At 35.4% G+C, this 23,370-nt stretch overlaps 1 protein-coding gene across 6 annotated transcripts in view; it reads right to left on the reverse strand.

Moving 5' to 3' along the window:
• The window catches only part of NAALADL2 (N-acetylated alpha-linked acidic dipeptidase like 2), a 1,471,888-nt gene that overhangs the window by 1,045,956 nt on the left and 402,562 nt on the right, over positions 1–23,370 (reverse strand). For 2 of the 6 annotated variants that reach the window (XM_062211674.1, XM_062211673.1), the window contains exon 1: positions 16,663–16,738. The exons of the other annotated variants lie outside the window; for them this stretch is intronic. In XM_062211674.1, coding sequence (XP_062067658.1) covers positions 16,663–16,705 — 43 coding nt within the window. In that variant the 5' untranslated portion in view covers positions 16,706–16,738. Of the gene's footprint in view, positions 1–16,662; positions 16,739–23,370 lie in introns of those variants that run through there. 6 annotated transcript variants of the gene reach the window in all.

Raw genomic sequence — 23,370 nt, forward strand, 5'->3', positions numbered from 1 at the left:
TTTTCTAAGCAATGCAATATAGACATTATTTACATAGAATTTACATTGTATTAAGTACCATAAGTAATCTAGAGATGAGTTCAGGTTCACAGAAAAACTTGTGTATAGGTTATATGCAAATCCCACATCATGTTAAATAAGGAAATTGAGCATCTGCAATTTTAGCATCTGGGGGATGAGGTTTCCTGGAACCAATTCCAATGGGAGGCAGAAGGATCACTGTACATGAAATGTTCAATAGATTCTTTACTAAGTGGGATTAAATTACATTATGAGTTAAGAAGACATAAATGGGGAAGGGGGGGAAATTACTACTCATTAATTCTCACTGTGAGAAAGTGGGGTTGCCTATGGCAAGAAAAATCAACACAGACTCTCCCATGATGTTCTCAAAGAGTCTCTTTAATGCCTGGGATTATAAAGGCTATTGAGTTCTCCAACGTCACTAAAAGGCATCACAGTGTCAAAGTTAAATTACTACACCTTTAATTAAATTCTGAAAATTAAAGAGAGCATTACAGAATTTTTTCAGAGAAGTTTAAAGCTACATAAAACATACTATACTGATATTGCATATATAATTTAGATCTTTTTTTTTCCTTTTTTTCACATTACAGTGTAATGCCTTCCTTAGTAAACTATGAGTAGGCATGGCCCATGTCTCATTGAATTGAACTTCAACAGTTTCTAGTACTATACTTGAAACATAATCATACTTAAGAAAACATCTGTTAAGTGAACAAACACATAGTACTAAATTTGGTGCATCTGAATACAAATCTACTTTTGTTAAATGTTCTAAACTGGAGTTTCCAATTTTTGCTGCAAATGTTACCAGAGGGAGTCTCTGCAAGATAAATTTTCTATTCAAGATGATCATCCTGACAAGAGTTGTACAGACCTGAGTTTGAATGTCAGGTACACCATTTCAATCCTACATAATACTGAGCAATTAACTTAACCTCACGGTGCTTTTATAAAATGGGAGAATGAAGAGCCATTCTTACATGGGAGGTGTGACAAAAATGTGGACATATTCTAGTATGCAGTATTTATGGTAATACTCACCGACTATTAAATGTTCAGCAGACAGTAGCTATTCTTACTACCATAATAATCATCAAAGATATTAGATTCCTGTTTAATGTTAACAGAATGAAGTATTTGCCCATATTATTGATTCAAATACGAAATTTTTGATATAACTATTTCTAAATTGATCATTGCAATACTCGCTGCTTATATCAGCTTCTATGAACTTTAAAGGCAGAACATATAACTAAAATTTTTCATGCTTAGGTCCTTCTATTTCTGTATTAAAATTTTAAATATCATTAACATTATCACTAAGGAAAAAGTTTTTCTTAACTAAGATATTATGTATCTTAATTTGAAAGTGTGTTTCTCATTTCCAGTGGAAATATATTTAGGAGAGATGATCTTTAAGTATCCTGCCATTTAAATTACTCAAAAAAAGGCATTGACTGCACATTTACTTATAGACACGACATTTAATTCCTGTAAATTTTTTCATATTTAGCCTATATGGAAAACTTACTGGTTACTGAATGAGAAAGAAACAACTTTCTGACACTGGATGCTGAAGATCAATAGCTATTTCCCAAAGTTTATAGCATAATTAAAATGTGTAACAGGAATAATTTTCTCTTCAAACCCTAAGGCTAAGCCTAGAATTATTAACTAAGACAAAGTTATGTGGTATAACTTTTTTATTATGTTTATGGATAATACAAAGGAGTTTATGGCTTTTACATATAATTTGTTAAGTTAGAAACACTGAAGAGGAATTATCCTTTGCATCAGCAAAGGATCAATTGTTTAAAAAGCTATTTAAGGTATATGTTGTAGAGGTAAATCTATATTCCTTTACACTAGTTTGTAGTCACCTAAAACTTCAAACTGAAGGTTAATGGTCAAAACATTCTTGAATTTAGTAGAACCCATTTACTTCAAACTACTTCTTCAAAGCTTTATCACCTTCAATAAAAGTGCCAGGAATAAAGGTATGATGGAAATATAATAAGGATGTGAAGGTAGGTAGGACAAGAGGAATCATGATGCACCTGAACAGAAAACATTATTTGTACACATGAAGGGACATGAATTTTTGTAAAATTCAATATCTTTAGAAATGTAGACATATTGGCTATAGAACAGACTGTAGAAAAAATATTTTCTTCAGTATTGAAATTCAACAGTTACCAGTTTTACATATTAGTAAATATTTGAAATACTCTCCTTGAATATTTAGTTTTAATGGTATCTCTTTTAAAATGGTATACTGGGAAATACAATGATAAGCACCTGGCTCCTGCCTTCAGATCAGCGCGGTGCGCTGGCTGCAGCACGCCGGCTGCGGCGGCATTGGAGAGTGAACCAACGGCAAAAAGGAAGACCTTTCTCTCTGTCTCTCTCTCTCTCACTGTCCACTCTGACTATCAAAAAAATAAAAAGAAGCAATAAAGTCAAATAAACCTTATTTTAAATGTTCTGCCCCTTACTAGCATTTCTAATTCCATTCCTTGGTTTTTACTATTACCATTGGTGATTATTATAACATAATTATAGAAACTATGAAGCCAATCACTAACTATCCAGGAGTCACGAGATCCTGAGGTGCACACACAACATGGATCTCAGCCTTATTTAGCTTTCTTCAACCATAATCAATTGAAAGTGGACTCTCATCATCCCAAAGTCTCCTATGTTGTTTATTTCATACTTTGTGGTCAATGTGCTAGATATGGATGCTTTCCTGTTACACAGATAAGAAAAAAAAAAAACACATAAAAACTTACTGGTAGGGAAGCATGTGCACTCCATTATTTTTCTAAGTCCACATGGATTTATAAGAAAATTTACATTTTTTCTAGTTTTGATATAGTCCAGTGGAAAATAACCTGAAGTTAACTGGCTAGAAAAGGATTTTGTGTATGGTTCACATGTCAGTCTCAATATTTCAGAAAAAAAATAATTTCTAGCTAAATTAAGACAAGCAAAAACTAACACACACACATACACACACATACACATACATTTTCATACCTTTGTGAAAACTGACTTAATCAACCTGCATTTTTTTTTTCCTGGTACTTTCCCACATTCACTGACACTATATCTTGTCTAATTGTTTTAATTATCTTTCATGGAAAGATACACAAAATCATCCTTTATGGCAAAGAAGCCAACCATCAGCTATGAGCTCTATCATCCAGTCTTCTTTGCAACTCAGTGCATTTGCCATTACACTCACTCTTCTTCATTCTAGAAAAAGAAAGATGTACTTCATCTACTCCTTGAGGTTAATCTCATAACCCAAATCTTTCTCATCCTCAGACACACCCCTTCTATAGCAGCACCTCCATTCTTTCCCTCATCAAAATTCAATTTCCTCACTTGTGAAAAGGGAAGATTATATCCGCTTCATAAAACTACTGTGATGAAATAACCCATTTTTGTTTTCACTCATTTTTGGCCCATTCCCTAACTATGATTATTTCCCTGGAATGTATTTAACTTCTTTTTAAGCTATTTACAGTTTGATTCTACAATTTTGTCTTCTTCATCACATTTCTAATGACTCTCAAATTGTATTCATCTTCATATCTTACCTTAATTCCAGGTTTGAATCAACATATACTGTCATGTGATATTCTTCACTATCTTCACATAGAAATTTGTACCATGTGTTTCCTTGAAAATTCTGTCAGCCATATCTTCAGTTTCTCTCCAATGATTTTGTCCCAGTTTTTCATTCTGGTTCTGACTTTAGACCTTATCATCTGTTTTCTTGACTTCTTATTCTAATATCTGTCTTTGTATAATTTCACCTATCCACAATGCCATCTATCATTCATACTTTAAAAACTTCCTAACCTTTAATTGAATCCCAGTTTTCTCTCCCAAAGTCTAACCTTATTTTTCTATTTAAATCGTGGCCATTTTCATCAAAATATTCCACTTATAGTTTAAAATATAAAAGGCTCATTACATTTCTATTTCCTAAATCTGTAAGTATTCTTTCAGTCAACCAAGCCAGAATTATAGGAGTTTTCAAAATCTCTTCCCCTTCCTCTCTCAGCTGCAAATACATGTCCAACTTCAAGTATATATCTCAGATTTACTTCTTTTCTTCAAGTACCAACATCATCACATGACTTGGCTTTTCATTATTATTTGATGAAAGATGAGGATCAGCATGAAGTTCAAAAGCCAAATAGTGATGATGGTGGTACTTATACTGACTGAAGTGTATACTACATGCCCCACTCTACTCCAAGTGTTTGACATATAATATTTTATAAAATCTTAATAATCACCCAATGACAAGTATGCTTAATATATACAAATATAAATATCAATATGACTATATCTTCCATAAAACTGAGAATTCCATTAAAGGCAACACCATGCCCATGTCTAGAATAACTGATAATGCATATCATAATAAGAGGCAATATTTAGATGCCTTTTTTCTCAAATACAATATATACAATCTCTTCTTCCTCTCACAACTGAACCAGATATCATATTAAATGCACAGCTAACCATCAAACTCAGTACCTTACAATTATGTTTGATTCTTTTCAAATTAGCCTCCTATAACCAACAAGTACCATGCTTTGATTCCTCCATAAGTTTGTTGATTTAAATTCCACTCTTTCAATTCCATTTGTTCTCTTGCCTCTTCATAGTTAAATCTCTCAGAGCTCATCTAGGTAACCAAAAACCAGAATAATGGCAACAGAGTACTAGAAACAATGACAAATACACTGCTTCTAGCCTCTTAGGATAAAGAGACTCTGTGTCAAACACCACTATCCTAGAAAGAGCTCTCTGTGAATTTTAGTTAAGTCTTCTTGTTTTATTTTGTTTTATATTGATCATGTTAAATGCTGCTACCTTATATTCAACTAATTTTCATGTTACAATAAGTGTAAATTGCATAGACACACAGGAATAATGTGCATTTTATGTTAGTTTTTTGGAGTACATTAAACTTGCATTTGTTGAAAATATAGTGCGCGTTAGCTGTGGTTGTAGGCACTAGAAATACAGCAATTTACAAGCCAACCATGGTCTTTCATCTCAGTAAGAGGACATTTTATTGCAGGAAAATAGACAATAAATAAATGTATGAGAAAGGAAAATGGCTCATGATGAGATATTAAAATAATAAAAGTGGTGGGCATTGTAGTGCAGTGGGTTAAGCCACAGCTTAGGATGCCTGTATCCCATATGGAATGCCCGAGATTGAGTTCCACTTCCACCTTTCAAATGCTGCTTCCTGCTAAGTGCTCTCTCCAAGGCAGTGGAAGGTGGCTCAATTACTTGGCATCCTGCCACCCACATAGACGACCCAGGGAAAGTTCCTGGCTCCTGGTTTGGCCTGGCTCAACCTCAACTGTTGGCAAGCATTTGGGACAGGAACTATTAAGTGTTTCTCCCTCTGTCTGCCTCTCTCTGTCTTTCATTTCTTTAAAAAAAGGAAAAAAAAGCCACATTTAAGCCAGAAACTGGCTGACAGGGTGGTTTGGATGGGGACTAGAAATTATCACCCCTAGATAATACCTAATCTGATAACTGAATGATAAAGAACATATCATAGAAGTTCAATAGGAACAGCCAATACATAAAGCTCTTAATAAAGGATCAAGTTTTTTGTGGAAAAAAGATGATTAAGACTGTTGCGATACTTAAATAAGCTCAGTAAATTTTGTCTTAAATTAATTCCCAATTTACTATTTTTCCTTTTTATTTATATGATTATGCATATAAGCTATTTACTAAAAAATCAATTTAGGGAAACAAAAATTTCATATGAAGACTACTTTTCTAGAACATTTATTAGACACATACAAAATTATTTTAGATTATATTAATAAATCAAGAATATTTGATAAAAATTGTAATTGGTAATTACTAATCCCTACAAATATTAGTGATACTGTGGGTTTTCTAATACAGAAAAAAAAATGTTGCCCACATGAAATTCATATGAGTCAAGTGGAAAATGGGATGAATACAAAATATGATCCTAAAATTAATGAGAAGTCAGATTCAAGAATGAAAAATTGAGGCTGGCATTGTGGTATAGCAGGTTAAGCCCATATTGAAGAGGGAACATATATAAAATGTCTATGTCTTGTCTTTGAGGATTTTTTGATCAGGAAAGATTTTCCTCTTCTGACCACTTATTATAATTCATTAAAATTCTTCCACAGTCAATTCATGTCATATTTCACCTGTGAAACTCTATGCATTCTTAGATTACTATTTTTTACATACCTATCTTTGGTTACAACAATACTACAAATTGGCAAGTTTAGAAGCAACTTGCATATTTCATAACTACATACATTTCTCCATTCTAAAAGCTGCCACTAAGAAATGCCAAAGTGAGAAGAATCTGTTAAGATTTATCAATAGTTTAATGGAAGATATGACTTGTCTGTGATTCCACTAAAGGTTTATAAACACAGAGGAAAATAAAACACAGTGACCCTTCAATTCTATCTGCTTCTCATGGCCTATTTTGAAAGAAACTCACTTTTCAGAAAACACAGGAATAACAGAGATGGAATGGACTCCAAAAGTTCAATCAGTTCTTGAAATAAATCATTCATGAAGGTTTTAAGTCACAGAGTAAAGTCAATTGTGTTTGCAACAGCACACATTCATATTTCTTGCATGTTTATTATGAATTACATTAAATTTAGTGGTTGAATTTTCAACACATTTTTCTTTTGTAATTTTTTAGTAGATGGGAATGAGTATCCAGTCTGTAAATCACAGCCTTTTTTTTTTAAGTATACAGTATACAACCTACATTACAGTGATCAGGGGTTTAAGAAGGAGAGGTAGATTGCTTTGCAATATAAACCACCAAAAGCACTTATGAAAGCATTTTCTAAAGTATTCACCTCTGGAGGTGGCTAAACGTATCTATCAACAAAGCAGCAAAATAGCCCTGTCAAATATAACTACTACACATACTTTTCCTGAAGAGAGATTAGAAGCTCAAAGGATCAACTGAAGCTCAATGCCCTTTTATGTTTTCCCATTCTAAGGACGTTTTATTCACAATCTTGTCAGATGCTTGTTTTCTCTTCGCTTATGTATCAAGTGTAATGCTTTCCAATAATAAGTCAAGTACATGCTTGGTTAATAAAGCTCCCAAAATAAACTGTGATACAAATAGGGTTGGCTTACTGTCCTATTCAATTAGTTAAATTTGTTTAAACTCTTTCCAAAATCCAGACAGTAATATACAATGTAATAATTATATGGTGCTTATACACATATAATCATCAGATTATTACTGCACTCCTTGTTCCATTTCTTTAAGAAAAGGGAACAGATTCAAAGACAGCTCCAACCTTTTGAATGCATGGAAATATTTTCATTGCATTATTAATAATGGTGCTTAAACAATAATGTCACCCTGTAGGTATGTATCACATTTTCTTTTCAAGAAAATTTTACAGTGACTTTGATTGAAACTTAAAATGTCTCACTTTGAAACAAATTCAGGGCCATAAAATATCAAAAGGATTAAACTGTGGATTTCAGTTCATGTAAAAGTTCAAGAATCAACTATATATCAAGGTGTTTCACAATTGGCTTTTCCTCAGCCAGTTTTAACTAACATGTTATTAACACTTCTATCTAATGTTCTATTTAAGTATACTGCATTGTTTTCCTAATAAAGTCCTTTTTCTAATTAAAAAGACACAGGTGGGATGAAAAAGCTCTTCAGCTCAGTTATATCATTTTCATGAACTATTTCCTTCAATTTAAATTTCATTTCCTAATCTCAATTATAAGCACCAAAGATTCTCTGATACCTGACTGAAAAGTCCTCGGACCACCAACACATATATCCTTGTGTAACCCATTTATTTAATTCAGACTCACCCATGCTTCCATGCCTTGACATTTTTGGCAATTTTACTTGCTCCAAACATGCTTGATTTTGTTCTTATATTATGATACTTCTCCAGTAAAGCTTCTGAGAGTGTCAACTCCAAAATACCCTGTTACCTTCATACCTGAATGTCAGTTTCCCAAATGCCTCAACTGTTCAAACCTATAATGAACAAATACCAAAAGCTTTGCTTTGGGAACCCAGGTAGGCTAAACAAGAGATCCTCGGACTTCTCTTAAAGTGCTGTTCACTTTCTGTAGACTGGGAAGGAAGAGGTACAAACTTGTTAGTCAATTTTTGGGGTTTTAGGAAGATTTCAAGGCACTCACAGGCATAGTTGATGATGATGAATGCAGAGATCTATTTCCTACCACAGAAAGTAAACATGCACACAAACCAGTATAACAAGTCTGGTACATACTACTGCTACCCTGGGGCTGTACCTTGGAAGCACAGACAGTAAGGCACCTTCCTGCCTAGATTTTTTTTTTTTTTTTTTTGGCTAGCCAAATACAATATGTATAGTTTTTAAAACAATGACTCAATCATAAGAAGCATTCCCATGCAGGTACCGAAGGACTTCTCATCCAACTTCTGGTTGTAATGAAAGTTAACTAAATGTTTAAAAGCCAATAAAACTTATGTATTATTGGAGAAAACCCAAGCCTGGATGGACCTGTCCCACAGTAGCCTAACTGAATATGAGACAATACCTTTGAAGCCATAAATATAGAAACTAAATGTAGTCAATAACTAAAGCATTTATAAGAGTAGAAGTAGGAAAATAAATACCTTTAGAATTTAATGTGCCAAATTCTTTTGTTAAATTACAGACTCTGGATAGCAAGGGTGGAGACCTGGGTTCTGGCAACGTCTTCTGTGAAATCAGGGACAAGTTTCTTAATTTCATAGGATCTCTGTTTCTTGAGACATTCTAGCTAGAAAATGTTAATGTTCTACAGATTTTTTTCCCGTAACTCTGACAGTGAGATTCTCCGGTGGATTGGTGGAGATTTCCCTCTCCCCACTGTCTACTATCTAGAGCTGACCCTGCATTCTGCAGAATCTAGCCCATTTTCCATGTTTGGAATATTTTTCCCCCTGAGATCTAGCCTTTTAGCTTGAAAGAGTAGTAACGGTTTCGTAGATACTGAGAAATAAGAACTGAAGTAACAAGGAGAGTTGATGTTGTAATGCTCAAAACACAGAAGCAGCTAACAAGTAGGCAGCCTGAGTACCTAGGATGTACTCAAGAGTCCAGGGAAGGACCCCTCAATCAAAGAGACCTCATCTCACCAGGTTGTTCAAGCACTGAACTCAAAAATACCTTTTTTCAAATACTCCCCAGGGTGAACTGAATACTGTGACTTTTACAAAAGAGATAGGTAGCCTTGAACATATTTTGATCAAGGATATGGAGGAGTGAAAGAACCTGAACAGGTTCATGGGATCTCGGTTCCTGAGGTAGGAGAAACTCCAACAGGGCAGTCATAGCTGGAGAGTGGTAGATTCTTTTCCTTTTCAACAATTCTGTGTAGGATATAATATGCTGGTTAATAAGAGTCCTGAGAGAAGTAGAAAATGCCTGTCCTTCCTGGTAGAGAATAAGAAAGAAGTCTTTCGTTGCCCAGGGTTGGCTTTTTTTTTTTTTTTTTTTTTTTGGACAGGCAGAGTTAGACAGTGAGAGAGTGACAGAGAGAAAGGTCTTCCATCTTCCTTTTCCTTTGGTTCACCCCCCTCCCCCAAGTGGCCGCTATGGCAGGCATGCAGCGCCAATCTGAAGCCTGGAGCCAGGTGCTTCCTCCTGATCTCCCATGCAGGTGCAGGGCCTAAGCACTTGGGCCATCCTCCACTGCCTTCCAAGGCCACAGCAGAGAGCTGGACTGGAAGAAAAGCAACCGGGACAGAATCCAGCGCCCCAACCAGGACTAGAACCCGAAGTGCCGGTGCTGCAGGCAGAGGATTAGCCAAGTGAGTTGTGGCGCTGGCCCAGGGAGAAACTTTAGTCCAAGACATATCCCAGAGATTTGTCTTTCAGGAATAGAGCTGCTGCCTCTCCATCATCCTGATCATAGGAGACTCCTATCATTGACTGACAGAATGCAACTTGGTGGTACCTTTGAGTTTGCAGATATTATACAAGGAAGCAATTCTTCCTTTCCACAACAGATACAAATAATTAAAACCCAATTACACTGGAAATTTATATTCATTAAATAAAAGTTAAAAATAAAACAGTAAAAAAAAACAAACAAAAACAAATAATAAAAATTTTTTAAAATAAAAAAAAAAAAATTATGGCCAGTACCATGGCTCAACAGGCTAATCTTCTGCCTTGCGGCGCCGGCACACTGGGTTCTAGTCCCGGTTGGGGCACCGGATTCTGTCCCAGTTGCCCCTCTTCCAGGCCAGCTCTCTGCTATCGCCCGGCAAGGCAGTGGAGGATGGCCCAAGCAGGTTGGGTCCTGCACCCCATGGGAGACCAGGAGAAGCACCTGGCTCCTGCCTTCAGATCAGCGCGGTGCGCCGGCCACAGCGTGGCTGCCATTGGAGGGTGAACCAATGGCGAAGGAAGACCTTTCTCTCTGTCTCTCTCTCTCTCACTGTCCACTCTGCCTGTCAAAAACAACAACAACAAAATAAAATAAATAAATAAACCATTTATCCCTTCTCCAAACCTGGGAAATTTTCTGCTAGAGGCATCTTAGTACAGGAAGCTTATAGAACCCCTAATAAACATGACCAAAAGAGATCCTCACCACGACACATTGTAATCAAACTCACCACAGTGAAACATAAAGAAAAGATTCTAAAAGGTGCAAGAGAGAAACGTCAGATTACTCTCAGAGGATCTCCAATTAGACTCACAGCAGACTTCTCATCAAAAACCCTACAAGCTAGAAGGGAATGGCGAGACATAGCCCAGGTACTAAGAGAGAAAAACTGCCAGCCCAGAATATTATATCCTGCAAAGCTCTCATTTGTGAATGAAGGTGAAATTAAGACTTTTCATAGCAAACAGAAACTGAAAGAATTTGTTGCCACTCATCCTGCCCTGCAAAAGATGCTTAAAGATGTGTTACACACAGAAACACAGAAACATGGTCACCAATATGAAAGAAGGTAATGGAAGGAAACCTCACAGCAAAAGATCACAGGAAGATCAATTTCTCTTTGACACAGAATTAAATTCTGATGCTCTGTTAAAGCAATGTGTTAAAGTAATCTAAAAACAAAAAGCAATTCAAATCAATTGGCAATCTACAAAAAGAGTTAAAGATTTTGAAAGCTATCATTAAAATTGCTATATTGGTCTATTATGCTATGTTATATCTGTGTACATATTGTATGTCCACATAGGAAATTTTATTAAGAGTTTTATTTTAAATGGCTTATAGATAAGATTGTCCATAAATTTAAGCTGCTAAAATCAATCAAAGATACATTTTAATTTGTGTGACCTGAATCTGTGTATCATATGTTTTAAACTTGTTGGTAGAAAGAAACTGAAAACATTTTATATGGTTGTGCTTAAGTTTACTGGTTGAACAAACTACACCATGTTGGATATTTAAGAGGTGTTTTCAAACACATGATTCTGAAAATTTATAGAAGGCATTGGACCTTCTGGTAAATGTTTTCTTAAGTTGTTATCTAATGGTTGAAACGGTTTGCTAAGTATTCATGTAATATTGCTATTGTCAGCAAACGATCTAGGACTTGCTCCCTCATTTCTCTATTCTAGGCCCAACTTGTTCTTTCATTTCTCTATTCTCTTCAAGGTAGGAAACTAATTCTATTATGAAGGAATCTGTAGGACGCACAATTTAATCTTTAGACCTTATAAAAGAGATGGCTAACATTTTTCTGTAATAGCATAGCCAAAATAAGAGCTTAAATAATAATCTCAAAGATAGACTCACTTCGCCATCAGCGAAGTATACAGTAGGTAGAGAAAACCTCCCTTTCAGACAAAAGGGAAAGAAAGCTTTAAAGTGAGAGTATAATTTTCCTCATGGGCATTGTCTACCTTAGAAAAACTACTACAGAACATGCCTGTGACTATAGACTTATAGTTCAGGCCACCGAAGATTAGAGATGGGACACGGGCACTCCCTTGACTTGCATCCTCTGGTCTGCTTTAACACAAACCAGGAGGAAAAGAAAGCTAGGCATCAGAAGCAATGGATGGCAGGCCTATTACTGGCTGATCTGTACAGTGATCTGCCCTCAAGGAGACCCAACAGGCCAGTCCACTGCAGTGCTTTCAATGTGGTAAGCCTGGGCTTCAGCAGAAGTCAGCTTGTGAAGAGCCCTGGCAGCTCTGCCAAGAGTTGGATCACTGGAAATGGACCTGCCCTGGAGTCGAAGGATGCCCAGGTCAGAGCCACAGATCTTATTGGCTCTAAGCTGAAAAGCCCTTCACTCAGCCCAACTTCCAAAGTGACCACTGCAGCTGAGGGTATGGTCAAGTAGGGTCAGCAACATTGCAGGCAGAACTGTAAATTTCTTGTTAGAGATGCCACCTGCCTTTACCTGGCCAGCTCTCCTCCCAGCCCAGCCAAGTAATGAAAATCAACAGAGTGCCTTCCCCTAGGAGGTTCACACCTCCCTTAGGATATACCCCATGTGAAGAGATAGATAGGTCTGGGCCTCTTAACTTACAAGGCCTAAAGCCCACCAGATTACTATCAAGCCCCTTCTATCAGGTTCTATTTGCCTCTCAGTCAGAAAACTTAATTGTAGCTTAGACAGCACCTTTCTTAGCTCCTCTAATAATGACTCTGTCCTTTGTTCTAGACCCTGTCTAGCACACTTGGGCCTCATCCCTTTGTAATCATAACCTCTACTCTACCACCAATGGCTCTACTCCCAACCTGTGTGTACTGATGGTCCTCTTTCCCACTTAATACTGTATAATTGTTCAAACCTGGTAAATGCCACTCTTAGGATCATTGGTTACTATCCTCACTCTGTCTTTTATGACCTTGTCTAAATTTGATCAGAGTCGGCAAACTTGGAAGGCTTCCATAGCCTTGGCAACTCATGACGACAGCCTAGGGTGGTTACTGGCGCCATAAACTAGAGTGTCAATTTGTTGGGTCAACAACAAGAGCCACTGTGCACTTGCTCCTCATGTGGGATCTCTGTCCTTAATGTGCTGTACATTGTGATTTAATGCTATAACTAGTACTCAAACAGTATGCTTCACTTTGTGTTTCTATGTGGGTGCAAACTGTTGAAATCTTTATACTAAATTGATCTTCTGTATATAAAGAGAATTGAAAATGAATCTTGATGTGAATGGGAGGGGAGAGGGAGCGGGAGAGGGGAGGGTTGTGGGTGGGAGGGAAATTATGGGAGGGGGAAGCCATTGTAATCCATAAGCTGTACACTGGAAATTTATATTCATTAAATAAAAGTTAAAAAATAAATAAATAAATAAAAAGATTTAATGAAGAATAATAAATAAAAAAACCATTTATCCCTATCCCTTAAGCTATATTTTGACATACTTTTGTTCCAAAGATGAGAAAGAAAATCCTAGCATTCTGTCCTACACTAAATAATCCATTTTATGAATTCTAAGACTATTATGAACTTGAAGTATAATATCTTGATAAAATTCTCTGCTGGGTTACTTTAACATCAGGATCCAGAGAGATAGGATTGTTTATTTGTTTGGAAATATAATTAAGATCTGTTCACATTAAGCTTAAGATAACTTGGTAAAACCACTTGAATTAGGAAATGTGGGTTCCCAAACCACAGAAACCTTAAATGTTGACTGTAAATACTGGCTCCACTGCCAGAGCATGTGCAATCAGTTCCCCACCACACAAAAAATAGCACTATAAGGACTAATCATTTTCAAAGATTGGCTGGCCCTCTATCTTAGTCTGCCTTGTGATGCTATAACAGACCAACACATTTATAAGAAACATAAAATAATTTGATAATTTTTCACACTTTTGGACACTTGGAAGTTCAAGATTAAGGTGTCAGTCATCTGTGGGCTTTCATATTGCATCTTCACTTGAAGGCAGGCAGAACAGCACAGAGCAAGAACAGTCTCCTGGAAGCCCTTTTTACAGCAGCATAAATCCTTTCCTGAGTGCAGAGCCTTCATTGCCTAAACACTTCCCCAATGCCCCACTTTCCAACACTGTTGAATTGAGGATTATTTCCAACATGTGAATTTTGTGGGACACTTTCATAACAAAGCACCTTGTAAATTGTCATTAGAGGTGGTTCAGTGAATCTAGACAACTTAGATACATAGCCTTAGGATACCATTATTCAAAGCACAGGATGGAGTTCCAATGATAATCTATGATAATATAATGATAATATACTCCTAGCTTAATCATATAAACCATCCATATGTTTAATGCACAAGACAAAATATCTGCACATAGGTATTTCTATTAGAGAGCATCCATTTCAAAACAGAGTTGGTAATAATTTCCATTATTTCAAAAAACTTCAGAATCTTTTTATAAATACTAAGCCAAAGCAAAGCTAAACATCTGAAAATATCCTTTTCATTTACTTTGAACATTCTGAACTCAATTTCAGATACAAGACAGACTATTGTAAAGAACACAGCATGGTTAGGGCAGTCTAAAAATGAAGGCTCCAAGATGTATTTGATCTGTATTATAAGATATTAAACTTATCAAAATATCTTACCTTCACACATACAAAGCTGAAAATTATCCCCACAGTGCTTCCTTTATACTTAAAGGAATTCAGAAATAATTTAAAACCAATAACTGAATACTTCCATTTCTCATTAACTCTCATCTGATTAATAGTTTTACTTAATAATCTTAATGCAAACTCATCCTGAATGGAAGCATTTAAAAACTCATAGAAGGCATGTCTGAACTATCTGTAGACCTACCAAGGACACATTTGAATTCAGACAAGATCAGAAGAGTACAACATATCCCTTGATAAATCTAGAGTGCAAAAAGGAAAATACACAAGGATAGAACTAATATCACAAGTATCTCCCAACTACAAAATGTTTACACATCTAGGCATATTGTCTTCTAATCTAAACAATGAGGCATTCAAATATCTTACTGTAAGATTTTTAAAATTATGTTCATGCTTTCTGATATATACTGATAACTAATTTTAAGGTAGTTGTATTTTATACATATCTACGGATAGAAGGGAAACCTACACTTACACAGTAAACTATGCAGATTGCTAGAAACATAAGCAACATAAAGGCACCAGAGAAAAAGAACAAACCAAAATCTATACACATTCTTAGATTCTAATATAAAGAGTAAACACTACCCATGATCCCAACACAGAGAAGGATAATAAGGGAAGAGAGAAGAGGCCTGTTTACTCTTTATTTTACTTCAACCTCCGAAAAAGATAGGCAATGCACCTGTGCTCAAGGTAGGTCACTCTAACAGCTAGATGCTCCCCATATACATTCCAAAAACAATATTAGAGACAATTAAGTTGTATATTATAATCATGTACATAATAGCATGTTGCTCCCTAAATATAAAATGATAATGAGTATTTTACTGTGTTGTTTCTCTTTAGTAGAACTCATTAAATGACTTATTAATCTTTTAAGTCAAAAATGCTTTATAATAGTATTTTACAGCATTTATGTTAGGAAACATACAGAGATACAAAAAAATAGTATTTTGGGATTCTTAAGCAAGTTTAATAGAAAAAGGAGTACAGCACCCACAGGAAAAAAATACAATGATTTAAGCATAACATGAATGGTACACTTTTATAAACAGGAATGGCAATTATTATCCTATGAATATTCTCATATGTGCTGTACTATAGCTGCATGTTTGATTATACGCACTTAATGAAAAACTAGGTGGTTTAGAGACTTTTTGATGACTCATTATTTGTGGCTTTATAAGGAAAAAATTAAACAAGGATATAACAGTATTAATTAATTGTCAAGGAGATTTAAAAAATATGCTTTTAGCAAAACTTCATTTATAAAGGTGGCAGTAATCTACAAGTAGAATTCAGTGCAACAAATAAGTCTTACACCCCATTTTCCCTTATTTTCCTTTAAGAAAGTGATTTTTCCCATTCAAAAAAAAAGTGAAATGTGTGAGCTACTTTGTATTTGTTTCCAACAAGCTTAACTGCAGATGCCTGGTCAAGCCAATGTCAACAAAGCCAATCCCTCTAAAGGACAAAGGTATCTGATTAAATAAGGCTTGTAAAATAAATAGGGCTCACCAACTGACAAGATCTGCCCAGAGATCCTGGTCCCCCCGCCCCTTTAAAGAGTGGTGATCCTATTGATCAGACCACTTTGCTGGTAACTCCCAGAGATGGAAAAACTGAATTACAAATACGAATACCATAAAAGTCAATATGTCAATATTCTGTCAATTCTGGAAAGGTTCCACATGAAAATGGACCGGAAGTTGGTTACAACAATTCTCCAGCATTACATTGGATATTAAAGACCAAGTTTTCTCTGTGGAAATTAAATTTGTGATTTCTCAGAGTGTTGATAAAATACAGACAACATGCTGCTTTGAAAACGACAATCCTTATTTCTTTTTGCCACCTCCAAAAACAGGCTGGGGGAGGACAGCAACACACACGCGTGTGCACGCATGCGCACGCACACACACACACACACAGAGTAATCAACACCGTTGAAATTTCTGATTGTTCCAGAGACTGTTGGCACTTACCTTGCAAAGATGTATTAGGTAGACTTGTTTCATTCTCTCCCATTTTGTTATTTCTTTTTAAAGGGAGCCAAGCAGTTTCAAGTTGTGTCAGTTACCTTGCAAGCTTTGTGACCTTCTGACTTTCTACTGTAGTAACAGTATACTACCTGTTTTCCTCTGTGAATAATTACCATTCTGCTTCCTGAGTTACCTGGCTTGCAAGACCTGTTTTACTATGAAGTGAGATCACATCCTTTGATCCAATGGACTGCTATTAAAGTGTGCTTCACAAAACATGGCATTGTTTAAGTTTTGATATTAACTTTTAACTGCTACTTTCACTTTAGTCTAGAAACATAGGATTGTCAATACTACCAGCATACCATGTTTCAGATCCAGCATTCTGTTTCTTAGAATCTTCTTAGAGAAATAAAATAAAATTTAAATTATATACTATCAATTTTTCAAACATTTAAGAAAATGAGGAACAATATCAGAATCAGTTCTGTGTAGTGGTATGGACAAGTTTTAGAGTCCTAACACTTGCTGTGTGACGGTAGGCAAGGATGTAACGTCTTGTTTCTTCAACTATAAAATGGAATAACAAGTATTTCAGAAGAGTATTATGAAGATTGAAAAAAAAAACAATAACATACAACTGCTGCCCATTTTCTTTATGGATAAGAGAGCAAATGACACTTCTTCCTCCTCCACTTTCCTCCTTTTCTTCCTTTATCTTATTCGCTGTCTCCTCCTCTTGTTCTTTTCTTCTGAGTGAAAAGAATGTCAATCTGTAGGACTGAGTCTCTAACTGAGGTCTGATATCAGTTGTACTATACTAGAGACTGTAAAGAAATTATTCAATGCGCTCTTGGGGTGCCTCAAGTTTTTCACATCAGACTACTGATATTTGCTTTGCCTTTCTAATAGGAAAATGCTGAGCTATAAACTGAAAAAGCAAAACTGAGCTAAAAACTGAAGTTTTATCGATAATATTAATTGTGAGAGAGGAAGGAGATAACAGAATTAAGATGATTTATTTAAGTTTTGTCTCCCATAAGACACCTAGAATAAAAAAAATCCACTTTATGTCTCCATAATTTCTTAATTTTAGCTTTGCTCAGATTAATTAAAAAATGTGTCGCTCTGTATATCTCCAAGGCTCAAATATCCTCTCTTCATATCACCTTAGTTTTCAATTTGAAAATATTCTATGTACTATGTTTGCCAGTTACTGTAGACATTGATTATGTAAGTTATATAAACAATATAAATAATAAACAGCTATAGTAGTTATACTCAAAAGTATTAGAGATAAAAGTAAACATGACTTTAAAAAATTCCCCATCACAATTCAAAATTCTAGCCTCATTTTTTCTCTTTCTGGGTCTGTTTCCTAATATGTAATGAGTGAGTTGGATCATTTATTATGGAAGACCCATTCCATCTTTATAATGCCTTCAGCCTCTGATTGAAAGTCCAGGTTACAATCTGTTGCAGAAGACAGTTGTCTTTTGCTAGTACAACCAAATACTTTAATATATACACCATGCTGAATACTTTACCAAAACCAACTTGAAATTTAATTATGGCTAATCAAACACTATGAGCACCACATTCTCACTTGCCCATAAGAAAAGCAACATACCGGGGCCAGCACCATGGCACAGTGGGTTAATCCTCCGCCTGCGGTGCCAGCATCCCATGTGGGCACCGATTCTGGTTCTGGCTGCTCCACTTCCAGTACAACTCTCTGCTAATGGCCTGGGAAGGCAGTAGAGGATGGCCCAGGTGTGTGGGCCCCTGCACCCATGTGGGAGTTCAGGAGGAAGCACCTGACTCCTGGCTTCAGTTCGGTGCAGCTCCGGCCATTGCAGCCATTTGGGGAGTGAGCCAATTGAGGGAAGACCTTTCTGTCTCTCTCTCTCACTATCTGTAACTCTACCTCTCAAATAAATAAATAAATAAATAAAGAGAAAAGCAACATACCTATCAATCTTCACTCATTATGACAAACTTGGAATTTGCCCTGGGCACCTAATATAATTCAGTAACAATTATAATCACCTATTATCTATGAGCCAAATTATGGCATATGGAAAGTGACAATGAAAGTAGTATAAAGAAGTTCCATTCTTAAGTCAACCAAAAAAATATATAAACACCCAAAACTTCAAAAAAATGTGCAGCTCCATAAAACTTACATATACACTCAGTTACACTGAACCATATGCAATGCTAATAAAAGGTCATGCACATAAAGTAATATTATCTCTCTTTGTTGGTCCATTGAGATGCCTAGAAAACTTCTGACATGATGTTTTTAAAATATCTTGCAAATTTTGTACTAAGAAGATTTACTCATCTTTTCTTTACCTGAAAAACTTATATGCACATTTTCTTCTTGAACCCAATCTGGATTGATGTCCCTTTTGTGTGCTCCCAGATGTCCCATAAAAATGCTAATTGTGAGGCTGGCATTGTGGCATAGCAGGTTAACCAACCACCTGCATACCATATGGGAACCAGTGAATGCTCCAGCTGTTCCACTTCCATCTCAGATCCCTGTTAATGTGCATGTGAAAGCAGCAGAACATGGCCCAAGTCCTTGGGCCCCTGAACCCAGGTAGGGTACACAGGTGGAATTTCAGGCTCCGACCTTTGTCCTAGCCCAACCCCCCAGCTGTTACAGCTATTTGGGGAGTAAACAGGTTGATGGAAGATTTTTTTTTCTCTGTCTCTCCCTTTTTCTCCATCACTCTGTCTTTCAAATATATAAATAAGTAAATTTTAAAATAAAATGTGCTACACAAAAAATTTGTTCAATTTGCCAAAAATCAAGACAGGGTGGGGAATTCCATGTTCATCTACCAGGACGGATCTTTGAGATTTTTGTTCCAACAATTACATGGATATGCTCTCTCTCTTTTCAAGTGCATGATCAGATGATATACATTTCATGCATTTCAGAGTAAAGCAGATCTAGTCCCTATTCAGTCCTATTCCACTTGTTTAAACTATTCAGTCTGTTTTCTTATCTAAAAAGTAGGTCTAAATATCATTGTTTTGAAAAGTAAATTATATAATATGTAAATGTTCAATATGTCAGGATAGTAATAGTATGCTTAGTTTCTCAAGATCATTCCCACATAGATTTTCAGTTCTGGCCAACCACCAAAAAGCAGAACAATATTTTCAAATATTTAAAACTAGTATCATGCAAAATTTTCTGAATTGAGCCCATTTTAAAAACATTTCTTTCTTGATTAAAATAAAGTCATTAACAGTGTAAAAATCATGAGATTTGCAACCTCATGTAATGAGTTCATGCGACCTTAGACTCCAGAATTTCATCATCTAGTTTTCTGATGACTCTTCTTTGAAGTTAGCATTTCTGTTGGGGTTTTGGTAGCCAGGAATTACTAGGTTAGGATGTGTAACCTCCATAGATTCTACATACTTGTGAGTCCTACCAGAAACAAGATGACTACGAAAGCTAGGAAAGAGTGGGGTGAGGAGAATGGTGGGGGTGGGGGACAGTATATAAAAGATGTATAGAATTAGAGTAAGCAATATAAGAGATGTATAGAATTAGAGTAAGCAATATTTCTCATGCTTAGAAATACTGAACCAATTCATTCTACCTCCTCTCTCTTGATCCATCTAGTTGTAATGGCAATGATGCCATTTCCATACTCACATAGGCTGTCTATTCCTACAGCCTATTCAATAACATGAACATACTATTACCACAACTTTCTATCCCATGGGCTCCTAACTCTCCATTAATATTTAGCTTATTTAGTTCCTCTAATAAAGCTTCTTTGGCATCTGGACAGATATTTGATATTATAATTATAAACAGCTAAATACACAATGTGTACTTAATCAAGTTTACTTTATATGTGATTTTTTTTCTAAAAATTCAAAAAAAATTAAGATATACTCAGTGCTACACATTAGGGTTGACTGGTGAGCGAAAATGTTCTTTATATACAACTAATAAAATTTTCATTCTCTATCTTTTTTATCAAATTTCACAGAGAATGTTAAAATTATTAATAGAGAACAAAGGAACTCTTGAAATTGTCAGGTGAACCCATTAACAAACAAGATAAGTCTTAATAACAAGGAGACTATAATCATTTAAAATATCTCTCCTCTACAGTGTAGTCAATAAATTATATAAATTACATGCTACGATAGAGACATACACACACACATACACACACACAACCGAGTTGTTTAACAGTTACTGATGGTTTGCAGCTTTGCAGTTAAGTTCACATAATTAACTAATACATAACATGCCCCATATAGTGATAGCAGATTCATAAGAGGTGCTGAGTTGGAAATCAGATAGTAGTGATACTACCAAGCATTCTAATTTGCTGCATAAAATATCAACAGTTCAGATTCTTGAAAAACTGTGTAACAAGATTTCAATGCAAGCTTGTAATCATAGTGCACAGCGATAGATACTTTTTACAAGGGTCTCATGAAATTGTGGCTTACATGACAGAAAGCTTTAAAGTCATACACTCGTGTTAATTATCTCATCTTTATCTGTTTAAGTCCACTGACAATCAGGAGACTAAACTTGTTCCATTAGCACAAAACTATTCTTCAGGGTAGAATGGTCATTTTCTGGTACATCTATGTAAAATAGTATGTTATTTTAGCCACCAAAGCTTCAATTAAAAGAGGGAAAACATTTTTAAAGAAAATTATAAATGTATATTAAACTCTATTATGGAACTATAAAATGACGTACAACGCAACGATACACACACATATATTGATTAATAGTTTAACAAACTCTGGCAAAACTCCCTCAAGAGGAACATTAAGGACACCATCAAAGGAAAGGAAAAGACATGCTAATCAACTGATGCATGCATAAAATAGTGAATTTACCAATCTGGCAATCTTTGGACATGTTAGAAATCTACACATAAAACTTTAGAATCTGAAGGTTCAGTAGGAACACCAAGATGATAGGATGATTTTGTCATTTTAATAAAATTAATGAGATGCTTATATAATATTAATGCCATGGAGATCAATTTATTTCTTCAAAACAATCTGAAATAAAATGACCAATCTTGAAAACTGTCATTCATGATCTAATACAGCTCTGATAATAATTTGCAGGTAGAACTCAGCCATTCATGTTGAGAGGCGAAACTTCTTGATATGCTACTTCATGACAGCATAAAAAGCAAACAACAATTTATGCCCACTGTGATTTAGGAATTTGGCAAATATTAACTAAATGAAAGCAATGTTTAACAGCTGTTGAGAGGAAAACAGCATTCTCTAACCACCATCAGGAGCCAAATTTACTAAGGTGAAGCCAAAGTAAAAGATGGGGTTTCTCATTGATTTTAAAATATTCTATTTCTCTCACATCTAAATATTACTAATAGCTTCATATTTCCAAGATTTGCCCTACAGATAAAAGTCACTCATTAACACTAAGTACTTTGGATTCGGTTCATGAAGTATGAACAAATATAAGTGTCAACATGAACAAATTGATTATGAGGAATCAGAACAAATTAAAGGTTATTAATTTGTCACATTCGGTTTTATCTTTTTCTCTTTTTTGTCTTCTTTTCTTTTTTTTCTTCTTATTCTCAGAATGAAGTCAAAGCATCATAACATGCTTTCTAAGAAAATGATTCCAGGAAAACTATTTTTGTTCAACATCATAATGGGCCACTACTTTCTACTGAGAATGTTTTCTTTCTGAAAGCTCCACTTCTACTTTCCTGCTGACTACCTGCCAGCTAGCATTGTTAAAGAAAAGGAGATGAAGGATTAAAGTCTCCAATAAAATAGACTTTTCTCTACAGGAAATAGCTGCTGTCTTTCCTAGGGTGACCACATTTACAAGATGAGAAAAAAAAAAGAGAGAGAGAGAGAGAACAAATGAAGACAGAGAGATAAACATAACTTCACTAGGTGGATTTTTCAGGATAATAGACTAAAAGGGGAAATACCTATGAGAGAAAAAAAAAATCCCAGGATGACACTGGAAAGTAGAGTATCTGATCACCTTTGGGAAGGAGCAGCTCAGAACATGTGAATAAATATAAAAATAGAGGCAGAAATACCAATGCTCAAGTTAGCTTCCTCATGTACTCTCACTTCTAAATCTTTTGTCTTTTTCATATCCAAAAGCATTAATTTTATTCCCTTAACATTTAAAATATATGCAGGATTTACATGGCCCTGTCTTTTAACTTCTAAGGAATACTTTTAGAACATTTTTTAATTGCTGTTTTTAGATCTGCCATACTCATAGGCAGTTATTAAATAATTGAAGATTGATTAATTAAAAATTATAAACATAGAATAATTGTATTTCCTAATTCTCCCAAATTAAAAGGGCAGATAAGAGATTATTAACTGAAAATATGTCTAGCATCTTGCTTCCCTCATTCACAAAGTATTCTGTATTTTACTGATTTCTAGTTTGAAGGAGCTGATTTCTTTAATTTTCTTGCTAACCTAGAAAGCAAGTCAAGGTACCCCAAATGTGAAAACAAAGAAATCTGAGCTGAAGTGAGACCAGCTACCTGGGAACACAGACTCTGGTTGCCCAGAATAAATGCTGTAAGAGGTGCTGAGGAGTGTGGAGGGCGTTCCTTTATACACAAAAAGGAGGAACTACATAAAGGCCTTAGCAAGTTATAATTACGTAATTGACAAGAATAGTGTAGA

Source organism: Lepus europaeus, chromosome 2, assembly GCF_033115175.1.
Source record: "Lepus europaeus isolate LE1 chromosome 2, mLepTim1.pri, whole genome shotgun sequence".
In the NCBI taxonomy this organism is placed as follows: domain Eukaryota; kingdom Metazoa; phylum Chordata; class Mammalia; order Lagomorpha; family Leporidae; genus Lepus; species Lepus europaeus.